We start from the raw sequence: 16,780 nt of genomic DNA on the forward strand, positions 1-16,780 counted from the left end.
GAACTACAAGCACTAACCATTCATGAACCCATTTTGCAAATGCATCAAAATAAGGTTGTTCTGCATACCAATCCAAAATTCCTGCATAAAGTCATTTCTCCATTCCATCTCAATCAATCTGTGGAACTGCCCGTTTTCTTCTCGCAACCACAGTCAGTAGCAGAAAGAGCTCTTCACACTTTAGATGTCAAAAGAGCATTGCTAAACTACATAGAAAGAACACAACCCTTTCGTAAGACAAAACAACTTTTTGTGTCTCTCACCACCACACAAGGGCAATCCCATTTCAAAATCTGGAATAGCTAGATGGATTGTCAAATGCATACAGATTTGCTACCACAAAGCTAAACATACGCTATCTGTTCCTCCTAAAGCCCACTCTACCAGAAAGATAGGAGCTTCAATGGCATTTTTAGGGAACATTCCCCTAGACGACATCTGCAGAGCAGCCACATGGGCTACACCGCACACATTCACAAAACACTATTGTGTAGATGTGCAAACAAAACAACAAGCTAATGTGGGCCAGGCTGTTCTCAAAACATTATTCCAAACTACTGCAACAGATAGGGGTGGTCCCCTCTAAGAGTGGGTACTGCTATATAATCTATGCATAGTGTACAATCTGCAGCTCATATGCCTCGAACGGAAAAAGCTACTTACCAGTATGCATCTGTTTTTGGCATGTAGAGCTGCAGAGTTGTACACGCCCACCCGCCTCCCCGGCTACCCTTGTCTGTTCCAGTATTATCTTAATTAGATACAAATTACACGGGCATCCTTCCTGTACTTGCAAAGCTCCATCATTTCCCTAATGGCGAAAAACAATCTGGGGACGGAGCCGATGCCCATGCGCAATGTGGTCCTAAGGAGGAGTCACCTATCTCGTGACTTCCAAAGAACTTTTCAGGTCAACAACAAACTGCAAACATCCAGGCCCTCCACTAGGTGGCAATCTATGCATAGTGTACAACTCTGCAGCTCTACATGCCAAGAACAGATGCATACTGGTAAGTAGCATTTTCCTTCCAGTCACAAGACTGGGCGCCCTTAGTAATCAAGGTTAACATAGCACTTCACACATTAAAACAGCATATTCACCTAACTTTGATCTGAGTCTTGGCCAGGGAGGCGGCTCAGAGCTTGAACTCCCCACAGAGGCTCCAGTTGTCAGATTTTCTTCCGAGTATTAAGCTTACAAAAAGGAATTCTGTGTGTCTGGTATTTAGATAGCTCTTATTTCTTCATTTGTCCAATTAACCCTTTCCCTGGATCCTTTATCAACTGAAGCTTGTAGAAGCTAAGCAGATTTCTGCCCATTTTTTACCTGTATTTTGTAAGCCCTAGGAGCATCATCATCTTCATCATGAAGAGTGAAGCACCTTTCCACCTGAAGACTCTCTTAAGACCTTGTGCCTCTTACAGGGCAAGTATAATTTATACAGAAGTCACCCACACAAAGTACATTTGGGTCCTGATGTACAACCAGGGCATTTAGCGATTCGCAAATTGCTCTTAATTGCAAATCGCAATTTGCGAGTCGCTAAATGCCATATACAACAGCGTCAGAGACACTGTTTGCGATTACCAATTGGGTCGCAAAATTGCATGCCTCATCAATATTCATGAGGCATTCGTAATTTGCGACCCCGTTAGGAATGGCTGGCCCTCCCTGCTATTGTGGTCTACTGGGCTAAGCAGACCTCCATGTCTGGGACTGCTTTTCAATAAAGCAGTGTTTTTTTTAATGCAGCCTGTTTTCCTGCCCCTATTGTCCCCTACATTTGCAAAGAGGAAGGAGTCCCCTGGGGACCCCTTCCCTTTTGCGAATGCATTACCACCCTCTTGAAGAGGGCGGTAAATTGTGAGTGTTTTGCGACTGCAGTTGCAAAACATTCTTACATAGGGTAGTGAGTCGCAATTAGGAAGGGAATGCCCCTTCCCAATTGTACATGGCCCTATTCGTTTTTGCATGTGCAATCTGGTTGATAACACGTTTGCGCATTCAAAATTCGGTTGTACATATTGCCCTTGATACCTCCACAAGCCCTAACACATTCCAAAAGACTTGTGATACCCTTGGTGACCCCCACTCTCATTAATGGCATATACCCCACTCCTCACATGTTGCACTATTTTTCTACAAAGGATGTAATCCTCTGTAAGGAGTAATGTCTATCGGTCTCTGAAGACAACTTACCAGCATCACATGACCCACTACATTAAACACACCCAGCAGACTTTAGAGTGTCAAGGTCATGGATTTTTCTTTCATGATCCTTGATCACCAGGGACTGTGTAACTTGTCAAGTTTATTTACCCGATTCCTTGACATGCTTTCCTCAAGCAAAATTTGAAGCATTTCCCCTGGTAGATCGTCCAACTGGCACTACAGGCATCTGACTTCTGATAAGGGGTGTTTGATGCTTGGTGAGTGCTTAAGGAATTGTTTGAAATTGTCAAAGTAAAGTTTTATTTAGCATATTTTTTTAAAAAGAAAAGTTCCCAATTCTCAGTGTGGTTTTGTTTCACGTACCTTTCTTGATTATATGCCATAGTATTAATTATTTAACTTCGGTTATCCCCAAAAATCTTTCAACAGAATGCTGAAACTGCATTACATCAAAAAAGTGAAATTATAGCTTCCTTAGAAGCCAAATCAAATCAGAATGGATCTGCATCAAAACAGCTAGAAGAAACGTAAGTTTTAATGAGCAACCAATATGTAAATAAGAATTTATTTATTTTACTTAACTGTTTCAAGAAATGTCTTTAGTTATGTGATTGTGTGTCCGTTGTATAACGTAAATGTCTAATGTAGACATATTAACTTTATTATGGGGTGTTCTTTTTCACCATTTAAGGGCAGAATTTGTTGTAGCGAGTTTCACTTTCGCCAGCCTAGCATTGATCTGTAGAGTGCTTTGCTTCCATTATCGTAAGACGGAATGTCATATTCTTTTTATTTTTCAGTTTAAGACATTGGTCGTATCAGCACATTTTCCACCATTAGATGTTTATTAGATTCACAAGTTTGAATCATTCTCAACGTCAGATTAGGAATCTGTTGTAATTTTAAACGGCAATAAACTGTCTTAAAATAGCCATATGACCAAATGACAGTGTTTATTTAGTAGCACATTCACCTCATTTGAAATGTGTCCAATGTCAACTAGCGAGGTAAATATGCTCAGCGTTACATACCTCCTAGATGCCAAAATAAGTTAGATTTCTACCGCATATTGTGTGTGGGATTCCCCACACAAAGCTCTGCTCTGCCTGACAGATTTCTTACATTTGACTGGATTTCTAAGGTTTCTTAAACTCCCTGGTTGTCTGCCAGCCCTTGCGTCAGCTATGCTGTACAATTAATGTTTTGGAAGCTATTCGACTTATTGTTGGACCAGGGTAAAAGTACAACTGTCAACATGACAGACATGCATGAAGATGAGAGTTCTCCTCAAAAAGTATTGATCTTGCAGAAAGGTGGCCCTTTTTCTTCAGGAAAAAAAGGGATTCTGCCTCAAGGAGGATACTGCTCCTCCAAAAGGGCAGATTCCTCCTTGTTAGGTGATGTTTCTATGTGCAGTGCTCTTTCAAGCACTTCCACAAGGCGGGGGCAGAAAAATAAACATTTAGAGCTTGCTGATTTGAAATTTTCTAATGAAGTGCCCAGTCATGCCTCTAGAATGGGAAAAGATCCTGTCAAGAAAGAGTATGACCTTCATTACATGTGAAAGATTCAAGACGACTATATGATCTACGTGCCTGAGGATGTGCTTACATGTTCACATAGTCATCACATGAGACTATGATCTCCACTACAGTTACAGACATCAATACCAAAACCTACTAAGGATGAAGTTGCCTCTAAATTTTCTCAACTCTTCACAACAGATGAGGGAAACTTCAAAAAACTGGTCCCTGAACCCCTGCATTATAGGCCACCTCAAGTGCAGCTGCTACCATCACAATTTATACAACCCATGCAGCCTCCTCACCTCCACACTCTGGAGTTCATACTACCCCCAAGACATGAGGAAAGACTATGATGGACAGAGGAAAGATGAGAAGGAATTGTAGTAAGATCAGCATCATCATGAGGACAATAGCTAGATAAACTGAGTGTCGCCCCAATATTTAGACAAAACACAGCTCTAGTCTCTTGGAGACAACATTTTACATATCCATTCCTTTTTAAATAGTGCAAGCAACAGATTTGTCCTACTCGTGGCAACCTAAGGGGCAACAATGGTTCCTTTACAGAAGCAACCAAAGAAATAAGTAAAGTCCATTACAATTTTAAAGAAAAGAGAGGTTGAATCTCAGGAAGACACTGTCTACAAGTCAAGCAGCCAGTTATATATTGCTCTGAGAAAAAATATAGAGCACTAGCAGAGCAGAAACGTGCCTCATGGGTCACCAAAAATCAACCAGACTCTTTCATTGCTGCTGCAGCCCAGAGAAAATTCAATAAACCCGGTCACCTGTATCTCTGTCCCTCAAGATAAGCATGATAGACCTGATTCCAATAGACCGGAGCAGTGAGGCAAGGTTGATAGTCAAGAAAGAGCAAATGCATTGGCAGTGATTATCAACACTGCTAGGGGTGCAGGCCAGGATTCTTGACATACCCTTTGATGGTAGCATCTTATTCGGAAAGCACATCAACTAACCCTTACAGACCATCAAAACAGACACTGACACTATCTGCTTCCTGGGAGCCTTGCAGTTCAGGCATTCTTTGGGGTATCCCTTTTGAGGCACCAAGAGATCCCAGTTGTATGAGTACCTCCTCTCAGTATGGCGGTCTGAGTAGACAGAACCACCCATATTGACATTACAGTTACACTCAGGGATATTTCTCAAGGAGAGGTCAACAGTCAAAGCCTTGCCAAAGATCCCCAGGTCAAAAGAGGAGCCTCTCCGTTATCTTCACAAGAAGACCCCAAGGCCATGTGATTCACTACTCCTGTCCACACCATTAAACTCCTTTCGAGCCAAGGGAAGAATCTCATATTTTGCCTCTGAATAGGTAAACATCCCATCCAACCATTGGGTACTTCAGATGGTGGATCAAGACATACCCTGCAAAGGACATTATGTGCACTTTCAAGAGCTACAAGAGGAGATCCTACAGTTTCTTCTCATGTGAGAATAGGCACTGCCTATTTGAGACAAAGGCTTAAACCTGTCCATCTGAAAGAGACACTTTAGTGATAGATTCCTTACCTTAGAATATCCCCAGGCGTCAGACTGGATCCGGATTTTTTTTGCATAGCAGTACCCTTGCGCGTCGGTAGGCGTCGTCTGCGGCTCCGCGTCTGTCGTGGGCGCCGTGATGACGTCGTCGGAGTACTTAGACGCCGCCTCCGCGTGCTGGCGTAAGTTCTTCTTTTTTCCGCGCCAGCAGCGCAGATCCGGAAAAAGTGGTACCTTAGTCTTTTTTGACTAAACTTTTTGGTCTCTTTTGATCATTCTTTTTAGAAGTCTTCGACTCCGAACGGTGCCGGTAGGGATGCCAGGTTTTAAGCCCTGTGAGGATTGCGACCGACTGATGTCGGTCACCGACCCTCACCATCGGTGTCTCCACTGTCTCGGCGTCGACCACGACGACAAGACCTGTTCCGACTGCTGGGCCCTGACTTCGAAGGCTAGGCGGGAGCGGTCCCGCAAGCGGCTCGAACTCCGGCAGTCGGCCCCGTGCCAGGAACGGTCCCGGTCCGGACGGAGGTCGAGAGACCAGTCGCGGGAGATGATCCATCGGAGCTCCGGGAGTCGACATCACTCCTCAGGGTCGAAGTTGTCAGGTAAGCACGAGAAGTCGAAGAGACGTCATCGCTCTTCCGACTCCCCCCCCCCCCCCCCCCCTCTGACGCTCGCGCGACGCGGCCGGGGGTTCAGGTGGCACCGCCCACACGGCTCCGTCGGAGTCGCAGGCGTCGCGTCCGGCCCCATACCCTCCGGTCCCTGGGCCGCGCCTGACGCCGGAGGAGATAGAGCGGTTCCTCATGGCCATGAGGTCCCTCACTCCCCCGACGGGCTCCGCGACGCCTTCGGGCCTAGTGGACCCGTCATGGGGCCCTAGCGGGTCGGGGGCTTCGGCCCTGACGCCGCTGGGTGCTTCGGCTCCGGCGCCGCCAGGCCCACTGGATCCAGTTCCGGATCCGGGTCGTCGCCGGTGGACTTGACGACCTTGCCGGCGCCGGTCCCTCAGGAGTCACCCCCGGCGCCGTCTTCGGGCGGCGCCGCCCCCGATGCCTCCCTCGACCCGGTTCCGGCGACGGAACGGCGCCGCTGGACGCCGCTTTCGACGCCGTTCGGAGAGTTCACTTTCCATGAACCGGCCCCATCATTTGTTAACCCTGAGTACCAGGAGATGGGTGATGAGGAGTATTGAGAGGGGTCTGAGGACCCTCTGACACGTGAATGTCAGTCCCAGAAGGACTGGACAGGTGGACTTGGGGATGCCAGTGGTCTGGACACCTCGCCGGACACTGGCTTTGTCTCACCTCCTACCGTGGCTACGGAGGAGGGGGCAACCTACAGTGTGGTGTTGACGAGGGCGGCCAAGGCCTTGGGCCTTGAGCTCCCCGTCGCGGCCGCGAGGACTAACCTCCTCAATGAGGTCCTTAAACCGCAGTCATGCTCGGTTGAGCCTCTGCTGCCGTTTAATGAGGCCTTAATCGACGTTCTTTTGGGCACTTGGTCCAGGCCCGCTACAGGTTCGCCTGTAGACAGGAACGTGGCCAGACGCCACCGCCCGGCCCCGGGCGACCCTTGTTTCCTGTCCACCCACCCCACCCCTGAGAGCCTGGTGATCCAGGCCTCCAATTCCCAGACCGCATTCCCGTCGGCCCCACGTGACAGGGAATCCAAGAGGTATGAGCAATACGGCAAACAGGTATTCTCCTCCCTGAGTCTTGGACTGCGGTCTTCCAACACCGCATGCCTCTTGGGCCGCTACACCCACTCTCTGTGGGATACGGTCGCGGACGTGCTGCCAGAATGCCCGTTGGAGGTACGGGCTAAACTCGGCCAAGCCCTTGTGGAAGGCCGATATGCGGCACGTTATTCTATCCGGTGTGGACTGGATACCGCCGACTCTCTGGGCAGAGCGATGGCAACGACGGTGGCGGTTCGTCGCTACGCCTGGTTGAGATCCGCCAACTTATCGGCTGATGTCCAGAACACACTCATGGACATGCTGTTTGATGGCCGTCGCCTTTTTGGCGACAAGGCAGACCATGCGCTTGAGCGCTTTAAGGACTCCAGGGCTACGGCCAAGTCCTTGGGCCTCTCGGCCCCGCGCCAGCAATCGGCTGCCTTTCACTCCTTTCGTGGCCACGGAAGGGGTGTACCCACACGTGCTGCCAGCCACGCTCCGCAAGGTAATACCCAACGCGGTGGCGGCCGTGGAAACCACCGTGGCGGCGGTCGGGGACAACGGCGAGGTCAGTCCAAACCTTCCCCCGCAGCATCCGCCTCAAAACCCACCTAGTCCGTGCTTTCAGGCCCATGTGATGCCAGTGGGGGGGCAGGGGTCGCCATCACCTCCTCCACTGGCGCACTGTCACGTCAGACAGGTGGGTGCTGCAAATCGTCCGAAGGGGCTACTCCCTCCCCTTCGAGGCGACCCCTCCAGCCATGCCACCACAGAACCACCGCGTATTGGGGGATCATTTGCGGCTTCTACAGGAGCAAGTTACGACCCTCTTGGCCAAGGGGGCCATCAAGCGCGTTCCTGGGCCAGAAGTAGGGTGTGGTTGCTACTCCCACTACTTTCTGGTACCCAAGAAGGGCAAAGGGGGCCTACGCCCTATCTTGGACCTAAGGAACGTCAACGGCTTCCTCCAGAAGGAGAAGTTCAAGATGCTGACACTGGCTCAGGTCTTAGCTGCCCTGGACCCAGGAGACTGTATGGTAGCGTTGGACTTGCAGGACGCCTATTTCCACATCCCCGTCCTGCCGGCCCACCGGCGCCACCTGCGGTTCACGGTTGACCACGAGCACTTTCAGTTTACCGTGCTCCCCTTCGGCCTTACCAGCGCCCCACGGGTGTTCACAAAGGTGATGGCAGTGGTTGCAGCTCATCTGCGCAGGTTAGGGGTTTCAGTCTTCCCCTACCTCGACGACTGGTTGTTGAAGACGGGCTCGCCCCAGACAGTCGTCAACCACCTCCAGACAACGGCAGACCTCCTGCATCAGCTGGGGTTCTCCATTAATGTGCAGAAGTCACACCTGTGCCCCTCTCGGAAGCTCCTCTTCATCGGAGCGGTTCTCGACTCTGCGCAGTTTCGGGTTTATCCTCCTGAACAGCGGGTCCGGGATATTCAGGCTCTGAGTCCACTCTTTCAGCCTTTATCCCGGGTCTCGGTCAGGTTGACGCTGCGGCTTCTGGGGTTGATGGCCTCCTGCATCCTTCTGGTGCATCACGCCAGGTGGCGGATGCGGGCTCTGCAGTGGGACCTGAAGTTTCAGTGGGCCCACCATCAGGGCAACCTGTCCGACCACGTCCTGATCTCGGAGGGCACTGCGAGACAGCTGCAGTGGTGGCTCACGGACCGCGATTGGGTCAGCGGCAGATCCCTCTCCCTTCCCCAACCGGAGCACGTAGTTGTGACGGATGCGTCCCTCCAGGGCTGGGGAGGCCACATGGGAGAGGCGGAGATCAGAGGCCTCTGGTCTCTGGCGGAGTCCCGGCTCCATATCAACTTTTTGGAGCTGAGGGCGATTCGTCTAGCACTGAAGGCATTCCTCCCCTCTGTCCGGGGGAGTGTAGTGCAGGTGTTCACGGACAACACCACCGCCATGTGGTACTGCAACAAACAGGGCGGGGTGGGGTCGTGGACCCTTTGCCAGGAGGCTCTGCGCCTCTGGCAGTGGCTGGAACGCCAGGGCGTGACCGTGGTGGCTCAACACCTGGCAGGTTCTCTGAACGCCAGGGCGGACGAGCTCAGCCATCGGTGCATGATGGATCACGAATGGCGTCTGAACTCGGAAGTGGCGCAAGGCCTCTTTCAGCAGTGGGGAGAGCCTTGGTTAGATCTATTCGCCACCGAAGAGAACGCGCAATGTCATCTGTTCTGCGCGTTGGAATTTCCAAGGCGGCACTCGCTCGGAGACGCTTTTCGTCGCGAGTGGAGTTGCGGTCTGTTGTACGCCTTTCCGCCTATACCACTTCTGCCCAGAGTGCTGAAGAAGATCAAGCGCGACCGGGCCCAAATCATCCTTGTGGCTCCAGACTGGGCACGAAGGTACTGGTATCCAGAGCTACTCAGTATGTCAGTCGATCCCCCGGTTCGTCTGCCTCTTCGGGAGGACCTTCTGTCGCAGCAGCAGGGGACGGTCCTCCACCCGAACCTGTCCAGTCTCCACCTCCATGCTTGGAGATTGAGCTGCGACAGTTGAGGCCATTTGACTTGCCTCCTGAAGTCTGTAATGTCATTCTGGCAGCCAGGCGTCCCTCCACAAAGTCGGTATACGCCTGCAGATGGAACAGATTTGTGGCATGGTGCACAGCAAAGGCTGTGGATCCTCTTTCTGATCCTCTCTCTGAGGTTCTTCTCTTCCTTCTTTCTCTTGCCCAGCAGTGCTCTGCTCTGGGCACTATCAAGGGCTATCTTTCTGCCCTTTCAGCCTTTCTGAGGCTGCCTGATCAACCTTCTTTGTTCAAGTCCCCTATTGTAAATCGATTTCTGAAGGGTATCACACACACGTTCCCTCCTGTTCCGTTTGTGATGCCTCAGTGGGACTTGAACCTTGTTCTTACATTTCTGATGTTCGCTCCCTTTGAGCCTCTTCACAACTGTCCTCTCCGACTTCTCACTTTGAAGACTGCTTTCCTGGTTGCCATCACCTCTGCCAGGAGAGTGAGTGAGCTCCAGGCCCTTTCATGTACTCCTCCTTTCCTTTCTGTCCATCCGGTGTGTTGTGTACTAAGCCATCTTTCCTGCCCAAGGTTGTCACGGCCTTCCACATCGGGCAGTCTATCACCTTGCCCACCTTCTTTCCGCCACCGCATCCCTCTAAAGAGGAAGAGCGGCTCCACTGTCTGGACCCAAAACATGCGCTTTCATTCTATTTGGACCGCACACGCCAGTTCCGGGTGGATGACCAACTCTTTGTTGGTTACGTAGGCGCTAAGAAGGGGAAAGCGGTGCACAAGAGGACCATCTCTCGGTGGATCATCTTGTGTATCCAGGCATGTTACTCCTTGGCAAAAAAGGAGCCCCCTGTTGGATTGCGGGCTCATTCCACCCGAGCCACGGCGACTACAACTGCCCTGGGCCGGGGAGTGCCCTTACAGGACATCTGTCAGGCGGCTACGTGGGCATCGCTGCACACGTTTGCAAGACACTACTGCCTGGACAGCCAAGTCCGGAGGGATGGCTTCTTTCTGGTGTGATTATTGGTTCGCAGACCCACCAGCGGGGTTGGTATTGCTGGGTATCTATTCTAAGGTAAGGAATCTATCACTTAACGTGCCTCTTTCAGATGCACAAGTTACTACTTGTGTAACGATATATCTGTAAGAGACATTAGTTAGTGATAGATTCCTTACCGACCCACCCATCCTCCCCGTTCTGCGAACCGATATCTAGTGTTAGGGTTATCCCCTTTCAGGACCCTAGTTTCAATGGCACCAGTATTGGTTTTTAACATGGCTCAGCACTTCTGGTGCGGAAAAGCTGTGTGTAAGAACTGACGTCAGCACGCGGAGGCGGCGTCTAAGTACTCCGACGACGTCATCACGGCGCCCACGACGGACGCGGAGCCGCAGACGACGCCTACCGACGCGCAAGGTTACTGCTGCGCAAAAAAATTCCGGATCCAGTCTGACGTCTGGGGATCTTCTAAGGTAAGGAATCTATCACTAACTAATGTCTCTTACAGATATATCGTTACACAAGTAGTAACTTGTGCATTCGGTTCGTGCCCTCAGATCAAATCATCTCCGCCTCCTGTATGCCCCTCGCTTTCGTCGTTCTAGAACGGGGGGCCGTGCTTATTCTGTGGCCACTGCAAAGTTCTGGAATCGCCTCCCTCTAGACCTCAGGCTCACTACATCAGAATCACTGTTCTGGAGTAGACTCAAAAGCTGGCTGTTCTCCAATATCTAGACCACTCTGTACCCCTCTGGTTGACGGTTTGTCCGCAGCGCCGGGACACCCCCGTTGGGGGTAGCCGCACGCTTTATAAACTTCAAAAATAAAATAATAAATGTGAGCCATACAACAGGATGTCAAGCACGTAGACGTGCAATCCACTACCCTCGACGGTATTGTTAATCGACCGCGTTTCCCCTTCTCCATGTATTGTTTACTTTCGAAAACCTTCGGCCGGAACATTCGGGGAAGGCTGTTGAACATACCCGCGCCCTTGTCGGTCGCAGCTGATGGAACGGACTCCATTCAAGTTATGACATAAACACACAGGTAGTAGTGTTCCCTTAAAGGGAAATATCCGCACATTCAATATACACACTATAGTCCGTCATTAATTTGGCGTGAGAAGTCAAAATAGCTTGCTATATTTCTGCAAACGAGTGCTAAATTAGCCCCAAAAACCTACTACCTAAAGGTGTTATTAGCACAAACCAATGTGCAACCATTTATACAAAAAACTGAGGCTCTGGCAGCACACCATTTAGTCAATTATTGATCCATAAACAGTAAAGATTAGATTTGTGGGATCCTTCGGTATATATCCCTATGCTAAGAGTGGATCAGACACAACAATATTGATCTGAAACAGAAATCCAGAAAGGTCATTGTTCATGCTGTTCAGCAGTCTTTATTCATGTTGTGAAATTTTTTTTAAAAACATTCCCAGCACACGATAGCCGACATGTGTTTCGTCTTTTGCTTAGACTTTTTCAAGGCATAAACGACAGAATCAACAGGCCAGAATCGAAAACGTGTCGTGTCTGTTCCTGCGTAACGAAATATGTGCAAGAACCCTAGTCCGGATATTTGTCTAACCAGCTCAGCTCAAAGTGTCCTAAAAACGTCACAAGCAAGATCCTAATATCCGGCACTGCGTCTGGCAGGTCCAATATATTTCAGATCTGCATGTAGGCAACCATCGGTCCACTGAAATGGGTCAACGCTGTGCCTCTAAGTATTGATAACACAGTCTGTTCCTATAACACCCAATCTTTTCCAAATACGACTGTCCACATTATACGTGATTCGTAACTAGTCAGTGGACCTTCATTTGCGATCCTACTGTATGCGATCTGTCACCTTATACACAATCAACTCTTCAACAGTCTCCTCTTGTAAGTTCCTTTTACCGTGACCCTTAAGATGCAACCGTAGTACGTTGCAACCATCGAAGTTGTAGTGTGTCCGCTGATCTGCGTATCTCCACAGTCACGCGTATCTTCACAGTCACACTGTGGAGCTACGCGTATCGGCGGACACACTACAACTTTGATGGTTGCAACGTACTGGAGCTGGATTCTCTGCGAGGAGGATGACAGCGTCTGTTCAGTGCGTCAGTTGGGGACTGAACTTCCTTCCAAACTTGCAGTGGCGAGCAAGTAGGCAGCTGAACCATGGTGTACCATACATGGTAAGTGAAGGTATATTTATACCTTGAAGGTGTTTAGGAATGTCAGTATTGACGTACAAGTCGGGCATAAGAACGCCATGAATGAACCCCTAAGGAATAGATGTTCATACATAATAAATGAGTTCTTGGAGAAATCAATATCCAAGCAAGGGAAAGTCCTAAAGGCTTAAGAGTCTGGTTTTCCAAGAACTCGTTGTGACGTAGATGAACGGATGTAGTTGACCATGCCTGTACTTGGTCAGCATGAGCAATGCCTAAATAAGGACTGGATTTCTATGCCTAAATAAGGGCAATGGGAATTGTACCTATATAAGGGCATAAATCGGTAAATCTATATACGGTATCTAAATCGACACACAACAAGCTCATATGCCTCGAACAGAAAATGCTACTTACCAGTATGCATCTGTTCTCGTTATGTAGAGCTGTAGATTCATATACGCCCACCCACCTCCTCGGGTGCCTATACCTGTTGCAGTTATGTCTTCCTTAGATACATACATAAATGGACTTCTCCTTCTAACTACTCTTTCTGGCTCCATTATCACCCTCTGCTGGAAAACAATCTAACAATGGCGTAGATGCCCATGCGCACTATCACCTAAGTGAGGAGTCACCTACCCCGTGACTGGAAAGACTTCTCTGAAGAAAAGCAAAGGGTAAACACTAGATGGCGATCAATGCACAAGCATATGAATCTACAGCTCTACATGCTGAGAACAGATGCATACTGGTAAGTAATATTTTCCTTTAGTCTCTATTCTTCTTTATAAAGAAGAAAATGGGTGGTTGGAAACAAAACATTTTGAGCCTTTGCAAACCGGCTCCGGTGACAAGGCTTGATGGGCAATGTGTGAACATCTCTGCCTATGCCTTTCCACTGTTTCACACTTATCCTCGTAGAATTGAGGAAGACTTAATTGTGATAGTATCAGCATGGCCTCACCCGGGCTGGTGCATCGACGTGCTCAAACTGTTAGACATTCTCTGTTAGTTCTGAAGATTCCGCATACCACAATCTCAAATCACTTAGCCTTGCAGCCTGCTTCCTAACCATCTAACAAGATATATAGTATAAAGAGGAAGAGTTTTTACATATGGTGCAGTGGTAAAAGGATGAATGTTATTTCGAAACTGCCACATCACAATATGGCATATCTCCTGAACCTGGCTAAACAAGGCTTGAAATGCATCTCCATGAGGTTCCTTGTGGCTGCCACATTCAGGTTCAGAAGGACCTTGGCCTTATCATCCATATATTCAGCGAGGATTGCAAACAATTGATGGGCAGACTATTCTGATCCTTCCCACCTGAATATCTGTCATATGCCTACATGAAAGGACAGCAGTACAAAAGGGGGTGGTGATGGACGGAGCATCTGAACCAATAAAACACTCACACCCAGTCAAAAGATCTGGGTTTGACCCATCACCGTTCTTTAGCCCACTCTGCCACCCCAGTTCAGACATGGCTATATGCAAATCAGTCTGACCCTGTGCCTCATGGGAACAGTCCAGCCCGAACTGCCAAGCCATGCCTTCCCTGGACCGGAAACAAGCTTCCGAGGACCGGTTTCTGGCATTACAGCCGTCTTCAGCCCGGCTTGCTTTAATCCAGTGGCAAAGTGAGCAAGGGACTCACGTCTGAGCATACCCTGCCACACTTATGGCGGCCAAAAGCGGTACAAAAGGGGGTGGTGATGGACGGAGCATCTGAACCAATCAAACACTCACACCCTGTCAAAAGATCTGGGTTTGACCCATCACCGTTCTTTAGCCCACTCTGCCGCCCCAGTTCAGACATGGCTATATGCAAACCAGTCTGACCCTGTGCCTCATGGGAACAGTCCAGCCCGAACTGCCAAGCCATGCCTTCCCTGGACCAGAAACAAGCTTCCGAGGACCGGTTTCTGGCATTACAGCCGTCTTCAGCCCGGCTGTAATCCCATGAGGCACAGGGTCAGACTGATTTGCATATAGCCATGTCTGAACTGGGGTGGCAGGGTGGGCTAAAGAACGGCGATGGATCAAACCCAGATCTTTTGACTGGGTGTGAGTGTTTGATTGGTTCTGATGCTCCGTCCATCCCCACCCCCTTTTGTACCGCTTTGGCCGCCATAAGTGTGGCAGGATATACTCAGACGTGAGTCCCTTGCTCACTTTGCCACTGGATTCAAGCAAGCCGGGCTGAAGACGGCTGGAATGCCAGAAACCGGTCCTCAGAAGCTTGTTTCCGGTCCAGGGAAGGCATGGCTTGACAGTTCGGACTGGACTGTTCCCATGAGGCACAGGGTCAGACTGATTTGCATATAGCCATGTCTGAACTGGGGTGGCAGAGTGGGCTAAAGAACGGTGATGGATCAAACCCAGATCTTTTGACTGGGTGTGAGTGTTTGATTGGTTCTGATGCTCCGTCCATCACCACCCCCTTTTGTACCGCTTTGGCCGCCATAAGTGTGGCAGAGTATGCTCAGACGTGAGTCCCTTGCTCACTTTGCCACTGGATTCAAGCAAGCCGGGCTGAAGACGGCTGGAATGCCAGAAACCGGTCCTCGGAAGCTTGTTTCCGGTCCAGGGAAGGCATGGCTTGGCAGTTCGGACGGGACTGTTCCCATTAGGCACAGGGTAAGACTGATTTGCATATAGCCATGTCTGAACTGGGGTGGCAGAGTGGGCTAAAGAACGGTGATGGATCAAACCCAGATCTTTTGACTGGGTGTGAGTGTTTGATTGGTTCTGATGCTCCATCCATCACCACCCCCTTTTGTACCTACATGAAAGGACAGGCACATGCAGCCTGTATAACGTTCTGTTATAACAAAGCCAAATGCACTCTAGAGGATAAAGTGACTTAGTATCTCCACAAAAAGCATGTCCGAGACCGCAACACTCTGCATGCAGGAGACTCTCTCCTGGACATATGTCACGCAGCAACATGAAAACACAGGTACATGTTTATGAAACACTACTGCCTGCATTTGAATACAGCAGCAGCCTCTTCAGCTGAGCATGCAGTCCTTTGGAAATTGTTTAATTAAAAGATGAGCCTGTTTACCACTTAAAACAATATTTATTTGACTGCTCGCTATTCTGAATGTCACTTGTGAATCTATAAAAGATCTAATTTTGTTCCTTTGACTCCAGGTCTTCAGCTTTGGTGTCTTTCATAGTCACATGTGATCCACCCTCCTCCCAAGCTCACTTCCTGTATGTGTATGTTGTTCACTTGTGTCATGAAATCTGAGTTATGTCAGCATCAAAGGGGACTAAAATGCACAGCATATTAAATTCACTGGCTGAAGGTCAGGGTATTTCAATAGAGGTGAATAGTCTACCAAAAATTACTGTTGTTTGGGACTAACACTATTTCATCACTGTTTATCACCATTTAAAATTACTGGAAATTTCCAGCTTGACAACGGAGAATAATTGTAGCGCGCACATCTATGAAAGATACCAATGCTGGAAAGCTGGGGTTGCAAGTAATCAACTAATTTCTGGAAACTGAATGCAGCACTGACATGAACACATTGATGCAAGGCTTATTGTATTTAAAGTGCATTTTAAATGAATGGACACATAATTGCATCTAATTGCCCCAGTATTGGAACTTTCATAGATTCCCATGCTTTTATATCATTCCCCGTCGTCGGAATGGGAGTCTCGGTAACAAAAATATCATAGCAGTAGGTACAAAAGAGAAAGAAAAAGGCCTAGGCCTCATTCCCTTTTGTAGCATATCACCCTCTTTTTGTAAAAGAGACCAAACTCTAGGCGTCAGCCAATCAGACGTGCCTCACCCCTTAGAACCCTCCAGAAGGAACCTCAGAGCCTCAGATTTTCTACCGCACGTTGTGCTAGGGAGTCTCCATTGAGCTCTGCTCTATTCAACTCTTTTTTATTTCAACTTCTGTTTATTAAGCCTCAGTTCGAGACACACATAAGAAAAGGGTCACAGTGACACAGCGATAAGCCTACAACCCTCATGGGGCCGGCCGCGTGAAAGAATTCGTGGTGCGAAGTTTGCATAAATCGGAACGTCCAATCGCACTCATCGATCTGCACATCAAAGTCCAGCAAGATCCCACGAAGTCGATCAAGAAGGGGGTCAAAAAGCGCTGCCCGGCACACCCCAGTGATACCCCGCCTCACAAATCTTCCCGCGGAGCGGGCAAATGCAAACATATCAAACAGAAACAAG

General features: G+C 49.0%; 1 protein-coding gene across 3 annotated transcripts in view; it reads left to right on the forward strand.

Annotated features, from left to right (window-relative positions):
• Positions 1-16,780, forward strand: part of RUFY1 (RUN and FYVE domain containing 1) — a 594,809-nt gene that overhangs the window by 377,425 nt on the left and 200,604 nt on the right. For all 3 annotated transcript variants that reach the window (XM_078653337.1, XM_078653336.1, XM_078653338.1), the window contains one exon: positions 2,603-2,700. In XM_078653337.1, the coding sequence (XP_078509463.1) occupies positions 2,603-2,700 (98 nt within the window). The remainder of the gene's footprint in view (positions 1-2,602; positions 2,701-16,780) is intronic.

This window comes from Lissotriton helveticus, chromosome 7 (assembly GCF_964261635.1).
Source record: "Lissotriton helveticus chromosome 7, aLisHel1.1, whole genome shotgun sequence".
NCBI lineage: Eukaryota > Metazoa > Chordata > Amphibia > Caudata > Salamandridae > Lissotriton > Lissotriton helveticus.